This window comes from Varanus komodoensis, unplaced genomic scaffold, assembly GCF_004798865.1.
Source record: "Varanus komodoensis strain SLA01 unplaced genomic scaffold, ASM479886v1 scaffold3, whole genome shotgun sequence".
In the NCBI taxonomy this organism is placed as follows: Eukaryota; Metazoa; Chordata; class Lepidosauria; order Squamata; family Varanidae; genus Varanus; species Varanus komodoensis.
The window spans coordinates 43,410,289-43,435,442 of NW_025335761.1; the positions used below are offsets into that span (position 1 = coordinate 43,410,289).

Below are 25,154 nucleotides of genomic sequence, written 5' to 3' on the forward strand. Positions count from 1 at the left end.
ATTTATTTTAGATTCATTGTGTTTAGGATTTATGTGTTAAAGTAAAATACCATTATTTCTTTTTCTAAAATCTAATATGTTGGACAACTTCCCAAGTACTTTGTCCTTTAATTCACCCCTCCCCTTGGAGCAGCCACTGGCTTAAATTTATTCATATTACCATGGAAAAGAGTTATTCTCTGCCTTTCTGTTAATACCTGTCTGCTAGGCTGGACTGAGAAAGCAATAATCTTGATGACTTTCTGCTTTGCTTGCTTATTCATTCATTCGTTGGACTTAAAGCCAATAAACAGAAGATGTCATTGCAAGTGTTGATTGATTTGAAATCACCATTACTAGATTTGTAATGTGACTCCACCATTTCCTATGAGATCAGAATTGAGTAATGTCCATTTACAGTTGAAGCACTTTCAACTTTTAAGAGTAATGATCTGAAAAAATTATTAGCTTACTGGCCAAAGTGTATTAGTCAAGGGGGAGAAGACTTGCCTTCTTGTCAAATTAGAAAACATATTCCACCTGTAATTGTATTCTATATGTTTTCAAGATAATTCACTCATATTTTTGTAACTGTTTCCACGATGCATTCATTCAACATCTTGGAGCGCTATGTGGCAAGCAAAGCAGTCTTCTCATCTGCAGGCAAAACTATTTTTCCATAGGTGCATCTGCTGGAAATCTTAGGGTTATCACTCATCTTCCCTAGCTTTCTCAGGGTTTTTAGATCTCCCTCAAAATGCCATAAATGAAGTGTCTCTGTAGGCCAGCAGTTCATCTTGGCATCAAGGGCCATTTCTCCCATTGCCAATGAATGCATGTTTTTTCACCAGGAGGGTATCCTTGATTAAATTCAGTTCTGTGATGCATGTACTTCTGTCATATTTTGCTGCAGAGGAGCTCCAGATTGATTGATTGATTGCACTTCTATGCCACCCCATAGCCCTTAGGCTCTCTGGGTAGTTTACACATTTAAAACACATATAAACAACCAGTAAAATAATCATATTTATTTACGTATGCATTTTTATTTAAAACATTTGTACCCTGTCTATTCCAAGGGTCTCAAGATGACATTACAACAAAGCAGCACAAGTTAAATAGAATATAAAACGTATGGTAAAATCCTATCATGAAAATAATATTAAATCTTTAAATATTGGGTAAATAAAAAGGTTTTGGGCTGGTGCTGAAATGAATAGAGTGTCAGTGGCAGGCATTGCTCTCTACAAAGCAGGTTCCCACAGCCAGGGTGCTACTGCAGAAAAGGTCTTTCTCTGGGTAGTCACTCTTCTGACCTCCTTCAAAGAGGGCCCCTGAAGAAAGACCTCAGAGGAGGATCTTAGGGCTTGGGCACATGTATATGGAAGGAGACACTCCTTCTATATTTAAATAGAGCAATAACAAATAAAAACCACTACAACAAGATCAAAACCCACAACAACTATAATAAGATTGCTACACAACATAGTAAAAAGGATTAAAACATTATCTGTTAAAAGTTTTAGAAGTATTACCTGTTAAAATATCTGGAAAATAAAAAGGTTTTCACCTGATGCCGAAAAAAGAGCAAAGATGGCACCAGGTGCACCTCCTTGGAAAACATGTTCCTAAGACAGGGTGCTACTACTGAAAAGGCCCTTCTCCTGGTCACCATCCCTTTTTTTCTTTGGGTGGGCAGTTTGCCTGAGAAGGACCTCAGCAGATGATCTTAGGAGCCAGGTAGGAACATACGGGACAAGAAATTCCTTCAGATAAGATGGATCCAAGCCATTTCGGGCTTTATATGTTAGCACCAGCACTTTGAATTGGGCCCAGACTTCTGCTGGCAGTCAATGCAGCTGAAAGTGGATGGGTATGGTATGTTATGGTATGGTAACGAGATATAATGGTTGCATACACATGCAGTGTGTGCTGTGGCCTTCATTGACATTACTCTGACACCTTGGCTTAAGATTCCATTTTCTGTGAGAGAGGATAACTTGGGAGCTACAGAGAATAATATTGAAGTTCTGGACCTGCTGCAGAGGCAAACAAATCATAGAATTCACGTGCTTTGTTCTTGAAAGAAGGTTGTTGCCTGAATATGAGGAAAACATGCAAATGTTTATTTGATTACCCACTCAGCTGACTATCCCATGAGGTTTCCTTTGAATTGAATTGGTCGAAATCCCTACTGAGAAAAATGGTGCTGTCCTGAAGTTTCACTCCCCCAAGCCGGTTAATGTGATCAAGAAGAAGAGGAGGACCTAATATGAGATGGCTTGATTCCATAAATGAAGCCACAGACTTGAGTTTACAGGAGCTGAGCAGGGCTTTGAAGGACAGATACTATGGATGACATGCCACAAGCTGGAGATGACTTGCTGGCAAGTAACAGAAACAAGCATGCATAAGATTGTACCCTAAGTCTTTCAGGTACCACATTGTTTATGCTGTAACAGACTAACACTCCTACTCCTCTGAAACACGTTTTTTGGTTTGTTCTACTTTAGATGCCAGATCCAGTTGGATGTAGAGCATTTTTGTTCAGTTTTATGGTGTGTTAATTATTAATTCCTCTATAATAGAATGAAACCAAGGGCTTGTTGATGGTTGGTGTTGGATCAAACCAACGGAGCATCTAGTCCAAGATTCTGTTCCCTCAGGGGCTAACCAGATAGCAAGATAGCACAATAGCAACTTCCTATTTGTGTTTCCTAGCAACTGGCATTCAGATGCATATTGCCTCAATTATTGGACATACTATATAACCATCACAATTAATAGTCCTTGGTAACCTTGTACTCCATGAGTTTCTCCAATTTGCCTTGAAAGCTGTTCTTGCTGATGGCTAACAGTATACCTTGTTGTAGCAAATTCCATGGTTTAACTATGTGCAGTGTGAAGGAGTGACTCTTTCAATTATCCTGAATCTTCTACCATTTAGCCTCATTGGAACTTCACAGGTTCTAATTTACTCCATAGTTTATATCATGTTGCTGCACACATTTTTCTAAATTTAAAAGCTTCTACTATTAAAGAAGTTGCTTCAAGCCCTTGATCATTTTGGTTACTTTTTCTGAATACTTTCCAACTATATAATATCCTGTTTCAAATGTGGTGAGCAGATATTATATAGAACAATAGAGTTGGAAGAGGCCTGGAAGGCAATCAGGTCCAACCTCCTGCTGTTGCAGGACAAGTTATACCATCGCACTCAGATGGCTGTCCAGTTTCTTTTTCAATGTCTCTAGTGTGGGAGATCCCACCACCTCTCTAGGCAGCTGGTTTCACTGTTGTATTGCTCTGAAAGTGAGGAAGCTTTTCCAGATGTCCAACCTGAATCTAGGTTGCTGCAACTTGAATTGATTGTTCCATGTTCTACAGTCTGGCATCAGCAGGAAGAGATCTTGACCTTCCTGTTTGTGACAGCCTTTCAGGTACTTATAGAGGGATATCACATCCTCCCTCAGTCTTCTCTTCTCAAGGCTGAACATGCCCAATTTTCTCAGTCTCACCTCATAGGACAGTGTTTCCAGACCCTGGATCATTTTTGTTGCCCTCCTCTGGATCCTTTCTAATTTTTCTGCATTTTTCTTAAATCTCAGTGCCCAAAACTGGACACAATAGTCCAGATGAGGTCTGAGGAATATAGGGAACTACTACTTCTCATGATCTGGAAGTAATACTTCTATTAATGTATCTCAAAATAGCATTTGCCCTTTTTGCAGCTTATCACATTGTTGGCTCATATTTTGCCAGTTGTTCACAACTCCAAGAAGTTTTTTCTTTTTTCAGTTCTGTTGAGCCATGTACTCTCCATCTTACGTTGATGTATTTGGGTATTTTTCCTATGTGGAGGACTTGGCATCTTTCCCTATTGAATCTCATTAATAAAGATGGTGAAGAGCACCGGGCCTAGGGCTGAATCCTGTGGCATCCCACTAGTTACCTCCCTCCAGTTTGATAAGATGTCGTTGATGAAGAACTCTTTGTATCTGATGTAGCAGCCAATTTTTAATCCACCTAATAGTTTTTTCTATCTAGTCCACTTTTTGCTAATTTGCTTATACAACTGTCATGGGACTCTATGTCAAAAGCTTTGCTAAAGTTGAAATAGATTATCTCCACAGTGCTCCCTCTGTCCATATGGGAAGTAGCCCTGTCAAAAAATGAGATTCATATTAGTCTGTCAAGATTTCATTTTTATAAATCCATGCTGGCTTTATTAATCACTACATTTTCTTTGAGGTGCACGCAGACTGATTTTTTAATAATTTTCTCCAGACTAATTTTTTCAGGGATTGATGTCAGATCTGTAGTTCCCAGATTTGCCTTTTTCCCGTTTTTGAAAATGGGGACAACATTAGCTCTACTCCAGTTGTCTGGCAGGTCTCCTGTTTTCTAGGATTTATCAAAGAGAATAGACAGTGGTTCTGAGAGTTCCTCTGCTAGCTCTTTTATGACTCTGGGATGGAGTTCATCAGGCCCCAGATATTTATTCCATCTATATATTCCTTGACCATTTGTCTGTCAATCTTAGGCTACCATCTCTCACTTTCCTCTTAGTTGTAGATTTTCTTGTGGGAGAAGACTGAGGTAAAGTAGGAATGGAGCACGTCTGTCTTTTCCTTGTCATCTGTTACCACTCTGCCATCCACTTTAAGTAGCTGGACACCTTTCTCTTTCACATGTGTTTTGTTTTGGATGTATCTGAAGAAGGCTTTCTTGTTCTTAGCATCCCTTGCTATTCTCAGTTCATTTCTGGCTTTAGCCTTCCTGAGTTTATTTCATCAAAGCTTCCCCTGGCAATGTTATTAGTTCCCATGTGGATGAGAAAGAAGGAGTATTTGTTACTGGGCTGTATTAGATGCATGAACTTACTGGCTATATCTTTAATAATGGCTCCAGGGAGACAATGCACTTGGCAATTCTCTGGGCCATTGTGTCATGCATATTTCTCCATCTTGTGCAACACAGAGTCTCACACAACCATCACTCTTTTCCTTTTGTTGCAAACTTTGATATCCTTTTCCTTACTTGATTGACCCTTTTGTCTGTTTTTCAGAGGTAATCAGTATGTCGTGTAGTTCTTTCCTAATGGGTTTCTCACTCATCTCTTCCCCAAGTAAGTTAAAGTGGTTCGAGAGTTCCACTGCTTTCACTGGTGCAGTGTCTTCTAGTTCTTCTGCATCTAACACTCTGTTCCAGGGAGTTTCCTCATTCTCCCTTCCCTCAGGGTTCTCTTCTTCTGCCTCAGCTTGATGATGTACTTCTTGCTTCTGGACTACACTTGGCTGTTGCAGCTCCACCACTCTTCATCTGAGGATAAACACTCGCTGCTTCAGTGCTCTCACCTTTTCTTCTAGCAGAGCTACTGGCTTGCACTTGCTGCTTGTGTCGGCCATGCTGCCCTCAGTTAAGAAAACGAATACTGCACAGTTGGTGCAGGGCACCACCACTGTGAAGTTGTCTTGGCCCATTGCTAGTGTAATCATTGCGATTCCATCTTGGGGTGCTGTTGTGACAACTGGTGCTTTCTCCCGTCTTCACTAATACAGTCTTCACTATACAGTCCTACTAGTAAATGGGAGTGTGTTACAAGGAGGAAAACAAGTGTGGGGGGGAACTAAGGGAACAGAAAAAAGAAGGGGGGAAGTTAGGGACCTCCTCCATCAAACTCCTGTTTGCTTGTTCTGGTTGCTCTCCCTTGGAGCTTGGCTGCATGTATCCCAGAGGCCGTACACCAGGCTGGGGCAGCTTGCCCTGCTGTGGTCTGCTTTGAGCCTGCTAGGAGTCAGGAACCAGAATGAACTGGTTAGAAACTGGTATTCCAGGTGTGGTTGCAGCAAGCACTTCTGTAAAGGCATTGTGATACTGGAAGTTTTATTTTCAATTCCCATCCTAAGAACATGAAATTGGGGGTCACTGTTGTCATGCCCAATTCAAGGTGTTGATTATGACCTATAAAGCCCTAAACGGCTTGGGTCCTGGCTACCTGAACGAGCGCTTACATCCGTATATGCCCGACCGCCCTTTGAGATCTGCAGGAGAGTCCCTTCTCCGGGAACCCTCCATGAAAGAAATTAGGAGAGTAAGTACTCGGAGGAGGGCTTTCTCTGTGGTGGCACCCAACCTATGGAATTCACTCCCCAAAGAGGTCCGCCTGGCACCGTCGTTACGGGTTTTTCGGCGCCAGGTAAAGACCTTTTTATTTAAACATCATTTTAATTGTTAAAACATATGATCTGGCCAGGGCAACTTCTTCTTCCTTCTCTTTCTCCTATATTTTTATTTACTTAATTTATGCTGATAATTTTAATCTTATATTTGTAACTCAATGTATTTTTTGTATTTTTGTATTTAATGGTAATTTATTATGTGCTATTGTATTTCAATGTATTTTATCGTGTTGTAAGCTGCCCCGAGGTTTCGGCAAGGGGCAGCATAGAAATGTTATAATAATAATAATAATAATAATAATAATAATAATAATAATAATGATTTCTGCACTCTCCTCCACAGTATAACATAGATATGATTCAGGTATAAAAAACCTTGATGGAGGCTTTAGCCATATCACTCCACACACCCTTCCCTCAGCGCTTTGTGTGTGTGTGTGTGTGATTTTTTGGTTTCTATTTGCTGTTGCTAACCCGAATTAAAAGTAGTACCTAAGCTACTATGAAAACCTAATTAAGATTATCTGAGTGAGCTCAGAATTTTGAGAGCTATTCTAGCATGCTCATGCAAATAAGACCTACACCTTGATCCTGAGCATGCTTACTTCAAAGTAAATTCCATCAATTTCAGTATGGCTTCCAAACTAGTGTGTGAGGTTATGATTATGGCCTTAAATAGTTCTTAGCATGTTTATTTAGAAATAAAGCCCATTGCATTTGGAAAGACTTGCTTGCTATTAAATGCAGTTAAAACAGAAGTTGTAACAGTTATACAATAGGAAGAAAATGAAATAATGGATGTTAAACTATTAGTCACTTGTTAAATTATTTTTAAGTGTTTCTTCTTAAGCAACTGGTTGACACTCTGGGTGACACTCTTGCAGAATGTGGTTTTTTTTCATATAACATGTTTCGATTCAGCTGTTCTTTCCCCAGTATTTTAGCAAGCAGTAAAGCAGGCAATCTGCCAATCCACAGTTGAGAGCACCAGGCGGGCTCATGTGGATTAGAATGGCTCAATTGACTTAAAATAGCAGGTGAAATTTGTAACATCTAAACTGTGAATCATTTGAAATATGTTGATTGAGGGCCATGGCTGGAGCAGTTCTGCAGTGGCAGAATGTGAGGCAGAAATGTGATAAAAGCTTTGCCAAATAAAACAGGTGTAGATGCCCATGTCTGAGAAAACCTTTTGATCTTGGCAGGTTTTCTTTGGAATATTATTAAGAACACAGTCTGGACATTGTGATCAGGAAGAGTGAGAGAATAAATTTCACATGTAACACCAAACTGTGTTCTCACTGTTGAAACATAACATGTGTTCACACATACCTTTCTCCTCACTTATTTGACTTAATTACTTCCTGATTTAAAGGTAGCATTGTTTCTTGTTACATCAGAACTGGAAAATACTGGCATGTGCTTGCCTACTGAAAACCTGGATTGTAAACTTGGGTTTAATCTTGCTCTGCAGCCTTGGCTTGTATGGCTGAGTGTATACCACTATTTGCCCATTCATTGCAAAAAATGCAAACATACTTAAAACTAGAATCTGCTACAAATCATATTTACAAATACAAAGGATAAATGCTAAATATATAAAGCACAATATATTATCAAATGCAAACATACAAGGAATATAATGGATAAATTAAAATAGTTATCAGATCAGAGTATGGTTGAGATACTTTATTGCAATTTCTTAAAGCGCTTATGGCTTTAGAAGTTGTCAGTGCAAAAAGACCCTATACAATATTACAAATTAATCAGCATTTGACAAAAAGTAACACCTTTTCTCAGTTTTTAATATAATATCTTTAAAACATCACCTAAAATTTAAAACAAATTCAAAATACAACCAGATAATGTAGGTGCAAGCTCTTCTGTCTGAGGGCTTCCCTGAAAACATCTGCACAAAGGGGAATCCATTGATATCAGCCATCAATCCGGGCCACTAGTACAGCTTGCAAACAAATAGCTATAAAGGCTTGCCTAAGCTTAGGAAAAGTAAGATTAACCACATAGCAGATGAGGGGCCACTTTCTGAGTCACAACTGGCTCTGGAGTGATAATACAAAAAGAGAATTGGAATCTAATGAAAAAATATAATTTCATTCTGAACAGAACCTGATCTGAACTTTGAGGCTTTGGGACTTATCACTAAGTTCAAGCAACTGTGCAAGAAACCACTCCAATCAGTGCTCTATGATCTGATTCAAAACAGCTTAAAATCAACAATTTCTTTAGTACCAGCAGTTTGCCTTTAACCATAAGGAATTTGTAGCTCCTGTGACTTACAGATACATATGCTGAAATGTGGAAGGGTATGTGTTGCAAGATGCAGAAGTCAGAAATACCAGTTCTGAAGCCTCTTTAATTGGTTATATGGATAATGCTAAGGTAGATCTGCTCTTGAAATTTAGGCTAGAGCCGTCTGTTCCATTAGGAGGTCCAGCTGCTGACACTGCAAGAAACTAGTGCTTCCCAGTGCAACTGCAGACAAACAGAAGCTTTCACTTGCATTAGGGGGGCACATCTGCAGAGCTCTTTCACTGAAATGATCTCTTCTAGAAGCTACGTAGCATTGCAGCTTGTTTCTGGTTGCTTTAGGAACTGTTAGGTTCCCATTGCAATAGCTGTGGGTCCCAGTGACTTAAGGGCAGTGTTGAATATTGTCCTACGTATCATTCACTGAGTATTACCAGCAATAGCCAGAACAGCTTATTTCACTTTATAGTAGAGGTAGAGAGAAGGGGGTCTTAGCTAATTTAGATACAAGTGGAGGTAGTACACTCAAAAGACAATAAACATTCCTTAAAAATAGAATACACTGTTCTTTTCTCAAAACAATATTCAGCCTCCAGTGAGTATTATTTACCCTTGGTATAATCATCTGAAGCAAAAATCTGAGGGTCCTCTTAAAATTTTTTGATATGCTTCAAATGCCAACAAAGAAAACTGGTCTTGAAAGACAGCTAAGAAATGTGTTTAATATAACTGAGTTGTGAGTTCTCAGTTACAATTCAAACTAGTCTGACAGGTCTTTTTTCCAGCCACTGCCTATTTTCCCTATTGAATAATTCATTGAGTCCAATCTATGCTCTGTAGATATAACTGGCACATGTTTGGTTGGTAGCAGCAGGTCCTCCTTTTTATGGAAACGGTGAGTGAATGAAATTGTTAATCAACAGCCAAACCTTGTTGGCTCTTGGAGGAAGGGAACCCTTAAGTTTCTCCAGAAATCAATAGCAAGTATGATGCAAATAATTGTGCCAGTACAAGGGTGGCATCTGAATCAGAGCAGTATCCCAGATCTCTTAAATTGCTGAAAGAAACCTCAATGAGACTATAAACTGTATGTTCAACATGCATAATTTGTAGAGGACACATGTCTTGCATTTTTAAATGGTAGCATCATGTATTAGAATTCAGATAATATTAGAAGTGAATAATACTCAAAGTGATAATACTGTTCCTTTTCTACATTTCAAACCAGAGCAACTTCAACATTTTCTAGACTAGTAAGTTTCAACAGGAAAAGTTTATTATATAAATCCTACAAAAGAATGTGTGTTTTTGTACAGCTGTTCTGCTTGAATGTTATAAAGTTTCTGTAAAAACATTTATGATGGATTGCACCAATTGCTGTAAATAGCACCTTAACTAAATAGTGGCTTTTCTGAAATGGCTACTTCTAAATGCATTTGATATGCCTTAACAAAAGTGTTTTAAAAAAGTTTTTACTTTTTACACAAAGTACCTACAACTGATAAGTTAAGATGATACTTAAGAAAATACTATGTGGAAATAGGTGAATTATTTTAACCTTCTCTGAAGTTTCATTTCTTAGTAATATCTGTGATTATTTATGGATAAAATTTGGACACTTGTGTACTTTCCTAACAGGCACTCTAGGAAAACAGATAAAAAGTGGATTCAGTCTATAAAACATTAGCCCAAACCCAGAGAAAGTACTGTTTAGTGGTAGCCAATTGAAGTCAGTTGGACAAGTTGTCATTTGTGCTGTAGTTGTAAATATAGAGCAAGCATCCCATACTTTCTGTGTGCTCCCATACATTCTGTTGCACCTATGAGACAGACTGCTGGTGTAGCAATGAGCTAATTCTTCCTAAAGCAACACCAGAAATGAGCCTAAACAGTTGTTTCTGGAGCAAGGTGGCTCAGTGGTGCTCCCTTCTGCAGTGATCATTAGAAACATAGAAACAGAGCAAGTCAGAAGGGGCCTCTCAGGCCATCTAGTCTGATCCCCGGCTCTGCTATGACATGCCCACCATGGGCATGTCTAGCCTATCTTTGAACACCCACACCGATGGGGCTTCAACCACCTCCCATGAAAGCCCATTCCATACCCTCGGGGCCCTAACTGTCAAGAAATACTTCCTGGCATCTAAATTGAACCTGGGTTCCCTGAGCTTTGCTCCGTTGGAGCGTGTCCTGCCTTCCTGACCATTGTTCTGCCCCATTCTGGAAACATGCTTTTCACCTCATTTCCAGGTACTTTGAAACCACGAACTTCCTGTTGTACTAGTGGTTTGTCCTGCTTACTTGCAGGCAGGCTTGGATACTGCTCCTAACATATAGAACATTGGTAATAATAATATACTATACTATAACAAATTAACAGAATCATGACAGATTCTGCAATCATTGCCTTTTCCATATTTAGTTATTTAAGAACAAGATAGTATATCTGATTTTACATACAGCTGGTAGAGGTGAACCAAATGGTTACCAGCAATTTAATGAACAATTTGTTGTGCCATTCATAGTGATGATTCATGAAAGTGTACCCTCATTGACTTTGGAAAGCCTAGGCCTGAATTAGTGACTCACCTCCAAAGAGTGTGTAGAATTTGTATTCATTTTACAAGAAATATCATTTTTCAGAAATAACTTTTTACCTTACACTGACATTAGGATTAAAATTGATCCATTGCCTCTTATTTTCATTTGATTGGAATTGATTTTCTTTATGAGCAATACTTATATCTTTCCAAATAATGTGTCATGTTTATGCTAATCTTGTTTGTTCTTAATGGAGTACTAATGATACGGCATATGGAGGATATTGCCAAGTAAAGAGTCTCATTTCTGTTACCACCACTCGCTCACTCATGCTCTCTCTCTCCCCTCCCCTCCCCTCCCCTCCCCTCCCCTCATTTCATTTCATTTCATTTCAAACTGATCTTTAATTTATTCATTTCATCCAAGGAATTATAATCCTGTAATGTAGTTACGAAAAGATTGCATGCTTTTAATTCCAGTTCAATTTCCTCCCCCACCCCCCAAGTTTCAGACCAGCAGCGAAGAGAAAAACTCAAGAAAGAAGTTGAAAGGTGTGAGAAGGAGATGATTTCATCTAAAAATGTGTCCCGATCTAGTTCCAGGGAGAGTAGAAGACCATTGTCAGCCACCTATAAAAAAGTAGGTATAAAGAATTTTTTAAAATTCAAAATCCTACTATCATCTCTGAAGGTTTCTCCCCTGTTGTTTTCAGTGTGCTGAACCACAGCTCAGTATATTAATACTGATGTTGTTTTAAGTTAATTTTTGTTGTTTGTGTGTTTCAACTTTTGTTAACCTCCCAGGCAGCCTTGAATATTGGGAGGTTTAAAAATTAATTAAATAAAGCCATGTAAACAAGTTACGATCACTGAGAAGTTTTCCTTATTAACAGATGTACTTTCATTTTAAACTTCTGGAGAAGGTGCTACTTCTACTTCTGCAGTTTACCTACATACTGACTAGGGATGGATGAATTTGTGGATTTTAGTTTCTGTGAGTTTCTCATTTTCCTATCTTGCTTGTTTGGTTTCATTTCTTTATCAATTTGTGATGTTTAAAAATTCTGCATGAAAACACATGTATTTTAAGTGGATTTTGACTATATTTTATATTATTTTGCAAATACTTTTTCTTTGAATAAAGTTGTTTGTGTACTTCCCCACTAATGCATGCATTTTTGCACACACTTCCTCTAATATAGGCACGTTTGATGCAATTTAAATTCAAAGAATTGCATTGCAAAATTTTGGGAAATACAAATGCTAAAGGATAATTTCGTTCCAGGTCCATGAAATGCAAATTGGCTAAGTTCTTATTAAATTCTGAAGCAAGCAAAATTCTTTCCCATCCCTAGTGCTGAAGAATAAAATTAAAAGGGAGTCAATGTGGCTACCTTTGGAGCTTTTTGTTTGAGTTATTTCCTTGTGTCACAGATTGTGCTAACTTGTGGAAACCCTGGCAGTCCTCCCATCAGAGCATCACTGTCCTGCAAGAAATGCTAGATTAAGTTGGGACGCATGTCAGCTGGGAGCACCTGGCACCTCTTACTTTCCCTACACCTGCCTGAAGGTTTCTTTCAGCAGATTTCTTTCTTGTGAAAGAATGGTTCACAAGCAAGCCTCAGACAGGTCTGTGTTCACTCTGATCCAGGTCATCAGCATTGGCAGAGGACTGTTTTCCATGTGAAATCCTTCTTCTCCAATGCTCACAACACTCCAGTGCGCGCACACATTCAATCAAGACTGTCATTCATCTGCATAGGAATGCTGAGGGTGCATTCCGCTCTCACGCTTCCTCATTCATCGCTAGTTTGCCAGCCACTTCAGCCCTGTGTCTACAATGTTGCTGCTTCCCCTGGATGGGGCTATACAGCTCCAAGAAAGGTGCATGCAGCACCTGTTTGTGTCTTTATTTTATTTTATATCTCTACCTGGATGGTCTGCAACAGTCGAAATCTCATTCATTCATTCATTCATTTGAAGTTTTTCTATGCCATCCCATTACTAAAAGTCTCTGGACAGCTTACAAAGGACAAAATCTTAAAAGACATTATCAAATACAATATAAAACCTTTTAAAATAAATGTTTATATTACTGCATTTATCATATGCAATTCATTTTGCAATTAGGTAGCATCTATACAAACATGGGCCTAGCTAGGTCAGGGGATAATAATGCCCATGGCAGCCAGAAACTGCATAGACAGGCCAAGTTGGGAGGTGAGGCAAGATGAAAGTCAGGGTAGAGAATCCTGTGCTAAATAGCTTGACAAATGGGCACAATGCAGCTGAAGTTACAGCATATTTAAGATGGATAGCTTTCAGTGGGAAAGATTTAAACAAATTTACTTCACCCACTGAAAAATGTGGAACTTAGTAGTACTTTGCTTTGGCTGGATTGTTTCCTTTAAAAAAATCCTTATTAAGATTATGAATAGAAAAAGAAAATGTGTTAGCTGCATTCATGAGCATGCTTTTCATTTAGTAAAACAATATATATTTAGACATGCGAGCTTTGAGAAATCAGTTGCTCATATAAACTGTAGTATCATCACTAATGTTGTTGGGTGGAATTATGCTTGCCAGGAGAAAAATGCTTTTGTTCATCAAACAATTGGAAGAATAATATTATTTTCATAGCAATCAAGAGAGAGAAACGATGATGGGATTCATTTTCAGTTTAAAATATGCACAAGGGTATATTTTGCATCCAGCTGCTGTATAATGCTGGTCATTAGCTGGTTGATTCTTGCATGACTATTTGATAGCTGACAGTTTGAGTGATGGCATTATTAGATTTCTGGAGAATAATCGTGCTGTGGAATGTTATTCATGACTCTTGCTGGTGGACATACAATATGCAAGCTTGTTTCCTCCACCCACTTTTTTGTATTTGTTTGGTTTGGTTTGAAGAAAAAGAGATGTTAAATTGAAGATGTGAGATTCTATCTTTAGTCACCATTATTTTCTTTCATCAAGGCTGTTGTCACAACTTTCTTAATAAGTTTTTTCTTGGATAAAAGATCCCTGTGACACTTACTGACAAACTCTTGGTTTGATGGTGTTAATGTGGGATTTGCAACATTCAGATTTGTTATAAAGCATTTGTAATGATTTAAAATGAATACATGGTCTAGCTATCTGAGCTGGAACAAAAAAATGGAAATGACATTTTAAACCTTCTTTGGGCATAATGACCTGCTATGCCAGTCACTGGGCTGCCTCTAAAAATTGTGTTCTGTATAAATTCCTCCTGTAACACACACAATAACGGACCCCATGTCATGATATTAACATATTGTGTGTTCTGTGCAGGAACGGTAAAGCATGGCTAGCAGGTGCCCCCTCTGCACTTCTTAATGTACGGAAGGTGTTCTTCTGGGCACCTTGGTATCATTTCATTGAACAAGGGTTGACTCAGATTGTGTGATGCTGAATCTGTGTTGGTCACTGCTAGTTTGTTGACAGTCTTCGCTGCCAATGCAGCATGTCCATTGCATGCAAAATCCTCATAGGTGAAAAAGGTAATCTTTGTCTACCTTAAATCCAGCTACATCAGTGCAACCTTACATAACTAAAACGGAAAGTCCTCACTCTCCTGCTGCTCTTGAATGTGTGGGCAGTATTTTGAGGGTGTGGCCTTGATGCTGAGATTAGATCTTCAGTTTGCTGCACAAAATTGTACAGCCCAGGTATATGGATCCTCTGCTGCTCAACCTTGCTGCTGAGACATGAGGATTAGTATCAGGCAGTCAGACCCAGATCTAAGTGGATGCCACAGGACAGGGAGTTGGCCGATGCTTCTGAAACTATTCTAGTGTCAAGTGTGAGGTGGGAACAAACTTCCCAGTCCCAATAATGCAGCCAGCAAAAATGGACTGTGCTGAATTTCCATTCCTCTAATTTATCTCAGACTCCAGTTAATGTCAGTGGGATTTGCTTCCAAGTCGGTGTGCTTCAGTTGCAGTCACAGGTGTAATTTTTATGAGGCTGTGATACCATCTCTCGATTTTCTTTTCTGCTGAAATATAAAGACTTTGCTCATGGGGCTTACCTCTCTCTTCATTCTCCTAATTACTGTCTGTATGGGAATACTTGACTCATAAAGAGTTTTATGGAAATTGTAAAGCATTTGTAAAAATATAAACTTAAAAAGGATGGGTCAGGGAGAAAGAGAAACTGTAATCTTGCTTTCTCTTCTAGTATTTGAATATGTTTAGGCCAAGAGTCTGAAGCTTTTATATTATATGCTTCCCAGAGCTATGAAAACTCTGATTTAGAACATGGATCCTCAAACTAAGGCCCATGGGCCAGATCCAGCCCACCATGCCCATTTAACTGGCCTGCCCCAGAGGTTTTGCACTCACCGTACATGCACGTGGCTAGCTCTTGAGGAGGTCGTTTTGAACTCACTTGGAGAAAACTCTCCTCGTGAGCAAGCTACGCCTTGCCGTGCGTGCCCAGCGACGGCTTGCTCGTGAGGAGGTCGCCCTGTGCACGTCCTCACCGCCGGCACCACCTTGGCGGCCCGCACCCACCGCTGGCACCTGTCAACTGGCCCCCTATTGAAAAAGTTTGAGGACCCCTGATTTAGAACAACTTCTTAGAAACTAGCTTCAGTAATGTCGAGTAAAGATAGATCACTGACCTATAAGAATTTAGCTTCCAACAACATATCACAGTGTCATCCTACAGAACTTTTCCAAGTAATCTAGGTCAGCCTGCAGTTTGATCCTCAAGGGGTGCAGGAGGAATCCAGTGGTCTACAGTAACCAGTTTGCAGACTACTTTGCAAGAATAAATTGCTCTTCTCCACTCCAATTTAAAATCTAGTGCCTCTTAGGGCAGAATTAACCAACTGTTACCTTTCACACAGGGATGCTGTATTTTGTAGGCCAACACTTGTAGAGAATATCAGGTTGTGAAAGGCTGACTTAAGTTGTTTCCCAGACTTTACACAGGTAGTGATATAGTCCATAACTACATTAAATTCTGCTACCTCTGCTTATGTCTTGCTCTGTTTCTACATCTGGTGTGTCCCACAAGCTTGGACCTTCTGTCAGATAGAAAGATAAACCTGCAGTCTTCTGCCTCCCCTTACCAGCTCCAAGGTGGAGATGGAAGGCAAAGACTTGTTACAGCTCGGTGCTTGTGACCAGCAAGTGCAGAGCGAAAGTAAATCATAGTCTTCAGCTAAACTACAGCATATAAACATAGAAAACAAATAAATAAACTTATGCTACAAATGGACTTGGAAAATACATTTTTCTGTGTGATAAGGAATATGGGATTGCAAGAGGGTTTTTTTTACAATTTCTTCACTGTGTATGATGTTCAAACTAATAAAAGAAGGTTTAATATATTTTTTAACCAAGTAAGATAGAAAAGATTATATACTAGTTTGCACTGAACTTCTTTACAGGGCTTTTAACAATTTCTTTAGTGTTCAAGTCAAGGAAGTGAATAATAATGCATCTTAACAATCAAAGAATAGAATGAAAAGTCAGAATAACCAGGACAATATACGAATTTATGCATATAGGTACTTTTTACTATTATGAGAAGTCCCCAATAAATGAATGGAAGTATCTGGACTTTAACTCAGTCTAGGTTTGATATTCGTCACTTATAACACAGACACATAACTAAATATATTTTCTTGGAAGGCTCCGGCAGATTCAGTGTCCATACAAATTAGCCCATTGGCTAATTTATTTATCTGACTTTCTATTTTTAAATTTTATATAATAGTATTCATTAGCATTGATATCTCATTCATGTTTATGAGCTTGGCATGACATTGTCCCCTAATCTACCATGCCTCCATGGGTTTGCATTGATTAGCATTTATCATTACTATTTAGTGTTGAGGTAGCATCTAAAATTCTACTTTATTATGCTTCAGATATAAGGGTCAGTGTGGTCTCAGTATTATCCATTCAGTATCTTTGTGCACACATTCCTCAGTGATTTATTTTTCTCAATAGTTTTCCATATGAATGAGCAAATGAAATGTTGTCTGATACTTACTCTGTAATTTAAGGTTGTATCATATTGTTAAATACATATTCATGTCCCAAGATAAATATACAAAACACATAACTAGCAGCAACATTTTCTTTTCCCCTTGTGTACCACCCAGACTTGTCAGTATGTTCCCATTGTTATCAGATTACTTAATCTGTCCACAAAAGAGTGTATCTTCTCAAGCATTGTATGTATTATCTGACCTGCATGAAAATTGGAAAACCTCATCAAAAATGGGTGTTACAGTCTGTTAATATCATAGTAACAAGCACTAAAGCTCTATGTTTCATTAGTTTCTCCAGAAAGCGCAAGAGAGTATTGAATCTTAGTTGAGAATGAGTGTCAGTGAATACCTCCCCCATGCATTGTTGGAAGCAGGCTCGTTTCCCATAGACATAGTTAGAATTAAATACAGTTTGCCTGGGTTCAGACAACACAACAAGCTGCAGGTAATATGAATCATAGAATAGTAGAGCTGGGAAAGGGTCCAGCCCCCCCATCTGAAAGCAAAGCAAACATACATGGTCTTCTCCTTGTAGCTATAGGTAATTCTTCTAACACTAAACCATGTTTTGCGAACCAGCTTACTAGTTTGAGGCAAAATGGATTGCTGTGCTACAGAATGACAAATAATGCACTGTGCACTTTGAATTTTCTTTATTTTGGCTCTTTTTTATTGTGGGGAATTTAAAATCAACATAATTGTGAAATTTAAAAGCAACACTGTGCCCTTGGCATTTTGTGATCCATCAGTTGAAGAAAGTGTTACAAAGTCCTTCTGTTCAATCAGGCGTGCCCTGTTTGTGCCGACTGCATTGTTTTCCAAGACTAGTTCAGGGTGGCGGGGCAGACAGTCAATGCTAGGAAGTTCTGTGGTTTGTTTTGTGTTGTCAGGGTTATTTAATAGCACTCCCATTGCTCATTGGGGTCCGTGTGACAGAAAGGCACGTTTTGTTGAAGGTTAGCTGTTCCATGGGTATCTTTCCTCTGGTTTCATACTTCAGTATAGATTGGGAGCCATAGAAAGAATCCCCAAGGAACAGAAAGTGTTGCCTTCTTTCAGTTTACAGTTTTCTGTACCTCTTAAGTGACTTTCTCCATTTCAAAGTCAGTCAAAGCCTTCAAGAGTGCTGACTTTCCAGTTTTATGTGAACTAACTTTCCTAAGGCTGTTTCATGGTGGAGTGCTCCATACTGCAGGTGGATATGTGGAAATCATTAAGCCTTTTAGAAACATAGAAACAGAGCGAATTGGAAGGGGTCTCCCGGGCCATCTAGTCTGACCCCTGGCTCCAGCCAGCTTCACTCACAAAGTCTTTTGTTTGGGAAGACTTTTTATTCTGCCCACCATTCTGTGATATTTCTCCCTTGTACCATTCATTTTTATTTTATTTAATAATGGCGGAAACAACAACATAATAATACAAAAACGAATGAATGTTTTTCATTCTTGAGCATTGTTATGAGATCTATTTCTTTAAAATTTAAGCTGATGTTTTTTGCATCAATACTCAACTGGCCAGACCATCATGTCTTTGGTATGACTACACAGCCAGGAGTATATTTCTTTGAATGACAAATGCTTGTGCTTAAATGATGATATAATAGTAGTAGGATTGTTATCACTTCTGGATGAATTTCCAGTTCCTGGGGAAACATAGACCCTCCACTGCTTTGTGTTGTAGCAGTTGGAGTGACTGCCCATTTCCAGGTCAGGTTAGGACTTGGAGATCTCTGATTGCCTTTGTTCAATAAACAAGAGTTTTACACTTATTTGCGGTAGCTTTTGGAAGTCCTAAAAACTCTGGTGGTTTATTATCTCTGGCATATGAGGACAAGAGAATGCTTCCCATAATGACCCATGAGTATTAAGGGTGTGTGTGTGTGTTAAGAGTAGTCAAAGAAATTCTTTCAGATTGGGGAGAAATATGGGTTGTTACGGGATTATAAATTCTGGATCTCAGTTGTATAATTTATGCTTTGAGTGTAGGCATGAGATGACAGAAACCAGAACAGTATAACTGTCACTTCTTCTTATCAGCTTGCCACAGCTGGCTAATGGCTTCTTTTCTAAAAAAAAATGTTCAACCTCTTATACTATTATTTTAGCTCTGAAAATCCTCAAACATCTGGTTCATTTTATTTCATGTATGAAATGCATTAAATTTCTTTTTCTCCATCGTTCTGACTATTGTTTCTTCCCAGTCTTTAGAATTTCCAGAGATCTTAAGGTGCTCCCCTGCCTTAATTCAAGAATTTATATTTTTAAAACAAATCTATCATTTTTTCCTAACCTGCAACTCTCTTTTAAATGTTTGTGTTTGTTTTATAAAATACATACATCTTGGTCCCTTACCCAATCCCTGTTTACTCAAAAGGAAATCCCATGGGTTGGGAAGTTTCTTTCTGCCGAGAAGAATGTCCACAAGATGCGACCCCCTCATAGATGGAACCTTCCCAGAGACAGAAGTGGTGGGAAAGGCTCCCTGATTCCCATCCTTCCACCTCTCTAGTGCAGCCTCCTCCACTTTCAGGAGCAGATTTTCATGAAACATTGGAGACAACAGATATGGGGGGGGGGGAGCTGCTTCCTGCCCTGTTCATCCAGTAGGAAAGCCCTGTAAGGTCCTGCTGTGAGAAGCTTTTGCTGACTAAAAACTGTTACCTTTAATAGGACTGCCCAAACAGAAGTAGACATTATTGCAGCCTGTTTCCAAAACTTAATTCAGTTTTGGAGTCAGTTGAGGAGAGAAATGCATTAAAATGGCTGGAAGAACTTCAGGACAGAATTAGTGGATGTTAAGAGAGAGATATACCCTTCTCTCATCTGCCAGTTCTTTCCTTCAGTTTGGCAGACCCATGGTTTCATTGGAGTATTCAGTACACATTTGGATTTCAGCATTAATCTTCTTTTTGCAGGTTATTTTTGTATTCCATTTTTCTTCTCTTTAATGGCTTCTTTGTCATTTGTAATACATACAAATAAAAATACATGCATTTTGAATGCATTTCCAAAATTCTGTCTTATCAAAGGAAGAAGTGACCAAGCGAGCTACTCTTGAGAGGGGATGCAAAATACGCCACAATATTCAAAAGTGTGGGGGTGCGGCTCTCCTTTACGATCAAACTAGTTAGAAATACCAATACAATTGAAAACTGCAGAATCTCTGAAGACCAGGAGCAGAATAAAATAGAATAGAAAGAAAAGAACAGAGGGGACACATACCACACTGGAGTTGCCTAGATTTAAGATAGAACTACCCCAGCCATGAAAAGATATATTCAGTACCAGATTCCAGGTTAGAGGGGTGGACTGGCAGGGACCAAGGGAGGCACGTAACCCCGCACATGTTTATGATGTGCTGTAGTCATGATCCTTTCTGTTAGTGAAGCAGTTTTAATGTCCAAGACTTTTTAAAACTCACCCAATAAAAAAAGTTTAGGGTATTTTCTGTCAGAGGTGTATTAAAACATAGAATGCTCCACCTTAACACACACTCCCCAGAATTCACACCATATTTTTAAGTTCCATAAGAACATAAGAAAAGCCATCCTGGATCAGACCAAAGGTCCATCTGGTCCTGCACTTGGTATGCATGGTGTCAGACCAGCTGCCAACAGGATCCCTCAAGCAGGATGGGTGCAAGACCTCCACCTGCCCAAGCTCCTCCTCAGCTGGTATATGCAGGCAGGCCACCTCTGATAACAGAGGTAGCACACAGCCAACAAAGCTAATAGCCACTGATAGCTTTCTTCCTCATGAATCTGTGCAATCCCTTTTTAAACCCATCCAGATTGGCGGCCATCACCACTTCATGTGGCGAGAGAATTCCATAGCTCAGCCATACACTGTGAAGAAGTGCTTCCTTTTATCTGTGCTAAATCTCCCACCAGCTTCATGGGATGGCCCCAGGTTTGTGTGTTAGCGAGAGGGAGAAAAATGTCTCCCTCTCCACTTTCCTCACACCATGCAGTATTTTAAAAACCTCTATCATGCCTCTCCTTAGTCTCCTTTTTTTCTAAGTTGAACAGTCCCAGTTGTTATAGCTGCTTCTTATAAGAGAGCTGCTGTACCCCATGGATCATTTTGTTGCCCTTCTCTCCATTCTTTCCAACTCAGCAATGTCTTTTCTCAGGTAAGGTGACCAGAAGAGAACCCAATATTCCATGTGCCCATTTTCCCAGTTTGAAGAGGTCCTTTGGAGCTCCTCACATTCCCTTTTGGGTTTAAACACTCTAAAAAGTTTAGTGTCATTAGCAAACTTAGCCAGTTTACTACCTGCTCCACTACTTACTTCACTACTATCCAACCCCAGCCCTTGATAGGAGTAAAACACATTCATAGATGCACGCTTCACTTTTTTGAGGCAACAAGGCACCTCAAATTCCAGGCAACAAGGCACCTCAAATTCTTTTTCAGCTCTTCTTTTCTACAAAAATTGAGAAGGAGAAAGCTCCCCTGTTAAAAATGAAACATCCAACATTTATGAATGGATTGGGGGAAGAGAGCCAAGGATTTGCTATTTGTTATACCCCTTCCCAAAGTTCTGGATTGCAGCTGCATCCATTTTTTTCCAACCTAGAGTGTCCTTGTTAAGAGCCAGATCTAGTTTTCAGGTTAGTGGTTCAGTGCCTCACTGTGCTGTAGACATGAAAATGGATTTCCTTATGTGGACTCCACCAAAGGGCAATTTCCATGGTAGTGAATGTATAGATGCCCTTTCCCCCTCATTGGCCTACCACGTTGAGGCAGTCGTCACTGGAATTATCAACTTTTTCACTGAATTTTGGAAGAAGAATGATGTATGCCTTTTTTGCAAGTTATCAGTGTTGATATTTGTGAAAAAAATTGCTTGTTTTATTCTATGAATTGAAGGGTTATAAGTGTGGCATAAAACTTAGAAGGCATGTCTGTGACTTGACACTATGCACGCCTGTACAGTTCCCAAAGCACAATAGTGATATCGTGTTGGCAGGTGGATTAATGGATTTTTGCTGTTAGCCAGTGTGTACAGAATACAGTGTACAGTTTTGTGTACAGTTTCAAGAGTAAGCATGCTTGGGCACCTGCCTGGGGACCATAACCAGCAGAGGCCAGCTGGCAAGAGTTGGCTAAACAGCGGTGGAGCAGCAGACGCCGCTGCATTTAGCTCATCCGATCTCCGCCAATTGCACAAGCAGGTGGTAGAAATGATAGGAATGATGTAGCACAATAACAGCAGATGACAGTGGTGGTGAGAAGGTAGATTCACAGAAGTAAGTGGCATATTGAGGCTGCCTGGCCTAAGGGCACTCAGAAAGATAGGAACCCTCATTGGTGCAGAATATATCATGTCTTTCCAGCTGTTTGAGGTTAGGTAAGAGAATTCCTAGTGTTATAGTCCTGGACCAGGAGCCTCAGGTATGGAAGCCACCAGCGACATGACTCCTGGGTAGGTGCCAGAACTAATCGCTGGTCCCTCTGAACTTTGGCCAGTGCCTTTAACTCGGTGTTAATGTCAAAGCTGCAACACAGGGGAATAAAGTATCAGATAGTTTTAAAGCAACAGCATCAACTACATGGCAGCAAGTCCTGAGGGGCAGAAGAGTATTTTCACTTGGGAGAAAGCCAGTAGTGAGGGAGCTAGATTGACCTCACTAGGCAGAGTGTGGGCAAAGCCACTGAGAGAGCCCATATCTTGAACCATGTCCTTATTAAATGCTCTATTCTGATTAGTCAGACAAATGATACAAATTTTTACCAGCTGTCCTAAGCTACATCACATGCAGTGTTACCCTGTGGGCGTATCTTACTCAGAAGTACGTTCACTGGAGCTTCTTTCAAGGTAAATGTGTCCAGGATAGCAGCCTTATTTATTTTGCTATGTCTTGTTTTGTTCTGAACTTTTAAAAGTGTAGTTTTTAATGAAAAGAACAGCAGCAGCAGTCTTAACCACAGAATGTTGCCGTTTTGTGAATTTTCCTCCCTGCCAGGATTCATTGGAAGCAGGGGGCAATGTGGGGCCACCCTCACAGGCACCAAGTAAACAGAAGTATGTGTTGGGCTCCGTGTCAGCTGCAGAGAGACAGAACACACCCCTTCCAAATAATGAAAAACCTGCCAGGAAACCTGCTCAGAAGGCCTCCAACATCTCTGCCTCAAGCTCAAGCATCAGCACCTCAAGTATGCACAGACTGCATTCAAAAATGTCCTGCAGCTCTTCTGACAGCATTGCAAACAAATGTTCCCACAAGGCTGAGAACACAGAAGCTAAAGTATACAGTGGGGATCTCCTTGACAAACATTCTGAACATTTTACCAATGGCCAGCAACCGTTCACTCCACGCACTTTAAAATCAGATGCAAAATCCTTCCTCTCACAGTACAGATATTATATGCCAGCCAAACGGAAAATAAGGGATACTCCTAAGCAACAGCTGGAAGCAGAAACCCAGACCGATATAAGCAGGTAAAGAACTTCTGAAACTGGCCGTGTCATGGTGCGGGGCACACTGCTTTGGAACATGGCCTCATGCCTGATCCCAGTGGTGGTCCTGGTCAGAGCAGGGTGGAGTTGACTGGCTTGTGCCTCTACCCTCACAGTTTAATGTTTGTGCCCATGGTACTATGTGCAGATCTACTTGAAGGTCCATCATCTGTGCACTTAATTTTTTCAGGGGGAAAGGAGAAGTTAATGTTCTCTGCAAGAGAACTTGCCCTATGTAATCCATGTCATGTCAATAAAAAGGTTGCATAAATTGGAACTGGGATATTACACTTGTGCATCATCACCTTGAGAGCTCCTAGCTAAAGAAGGATTTAAGCCAAGTCTCTAAAGATTCAAGCCCAACAGCCTAGTTTCAGAGGTGCTGCAGCTCTTACACTGGGATACAAATCTGGTTGTTATTTAATTGAAATCATTACAGTTCCACTGAATTTAGACAGCTATAAGCAAAGACAGAAGTTGGACATAAGTCCGTTTGACTCCTCAGAGCAGGAATCTATTGTGCAGGTGTTCTTTGTACCATTCAGTGTCATGTATATTGCTAGCATTGTATGAATTCATTCAGCCAGTCAATCACCAAATGCACATCTCCCATGTATTTTAATCTTTCATTCATTTCTATTTAAATCGATGGAAAGAACAGCAGCAGTGTTGCCCTGTGTAATCCTTAGATTTTTTGTTTAGAAACACTTGTTGATATAAGAGGAACACCTTTTGATCCAACATACTTATCTTTTCCAGTTTAACACTAATTCCTGCTTTTCTGAAGAGTTGTTGAACGATATCAGCAGCATTAATAGCATTTGGGTAGACTGTCCTCCATAGGGTTGGAATTACATGGTAAATAAAGAACTATTAAACTTGTGTTGAATGTCATGCAGGAATATTTTTGTAGGGCAAGTAATGCCAGTGCCCTGTAAAAAGTTTAGGCCCTGCACAAGTACTTCTAACTCTGGCGGTGTCACAGTAATGCACTAGCAGCTGTTACATCCTCGGGCTTCCAGACCTATATTGCAATTGTCCCCCACACTCAGAATAGAACCCAAGCAATTGGATTAACAGTCATTTGAAGTTCTTATCCACTAGGGAGCAGAAGTCCATTTTCCCTTCATTACACAAGGAAGGGGCTTAGCTAGGATTGTAACCAACACCTAAAAACATTAACATTTCCATTAAATGTTCTGTTTGTTGGATGTTAACATTCCTAAGCATATTGGTGCTGGAAACGGGGTATTAAACGGTTAACTTGGCAAGATCTGCATAATGTATCTTATTAAATTTTGCAGTTTTCAAGTTGAGTTTGAAGGATCAGGAAAAAAGGATTTGGCTGACTTTCAGAAGATCATACAGGAGGTAATTCAAGTTTTTAGTTGTATTTCGGTCAACAAGCCATTTATAGCAATACTAGGATACTTCTTTACCTCCTGCCACTTCAGCTGAGGGAGTTAGGCAGAATAAGTGCCTACTGTTTACTGCAAAGTTTTATGTTTGAATAACTCCTGATTTCTTCAGAGTATACCCAGAAGTGCAATCCTTATTGGCTTTACTAAATTTTATTGTCAGATTTATTTCTAACACTCCTGCTAAAGGGAACCTGCAAGGTAAGTGCTCCAGTCAAACTTTAAAACATTATGTAAACAGCTTAAAAGGGAACCTTGGGATGCAGCCCTCCCAACA

At 39.7% G+C, this 25,154-nt stretch overlaps 1 protein-coding gene across 1 annotated transcript in view; it reads left to right on the forward strand.

Annotated features, from left to right (window-relative positions):
* Positions 1 to 25,154, forward strand: part of SPATA7 (spermatogenesis associated 7) — an 81,687-nt gene that overhangs the window by 46,505 nt on the left and 10,028 nt on the right. The window contains exons 5-7 of the mRNA XM_044435805.1: positions 11,473 to 11,606; positions 22,966 to 23,441; positions 24,764 to 24,830. Of these exons, the coding sequence (XP_044291740.1) occupies positions 11,473 to 11,606; positions 22,966 to 23,441; positions 24,764 to 24,830 (677 nt within the window). The remainder of the gene's footprint in view (positions 1 to 11,472; positions 11,607 to 22,965; positions 23,442 to 24,763; positions 24,831 to 25,154) is intronic.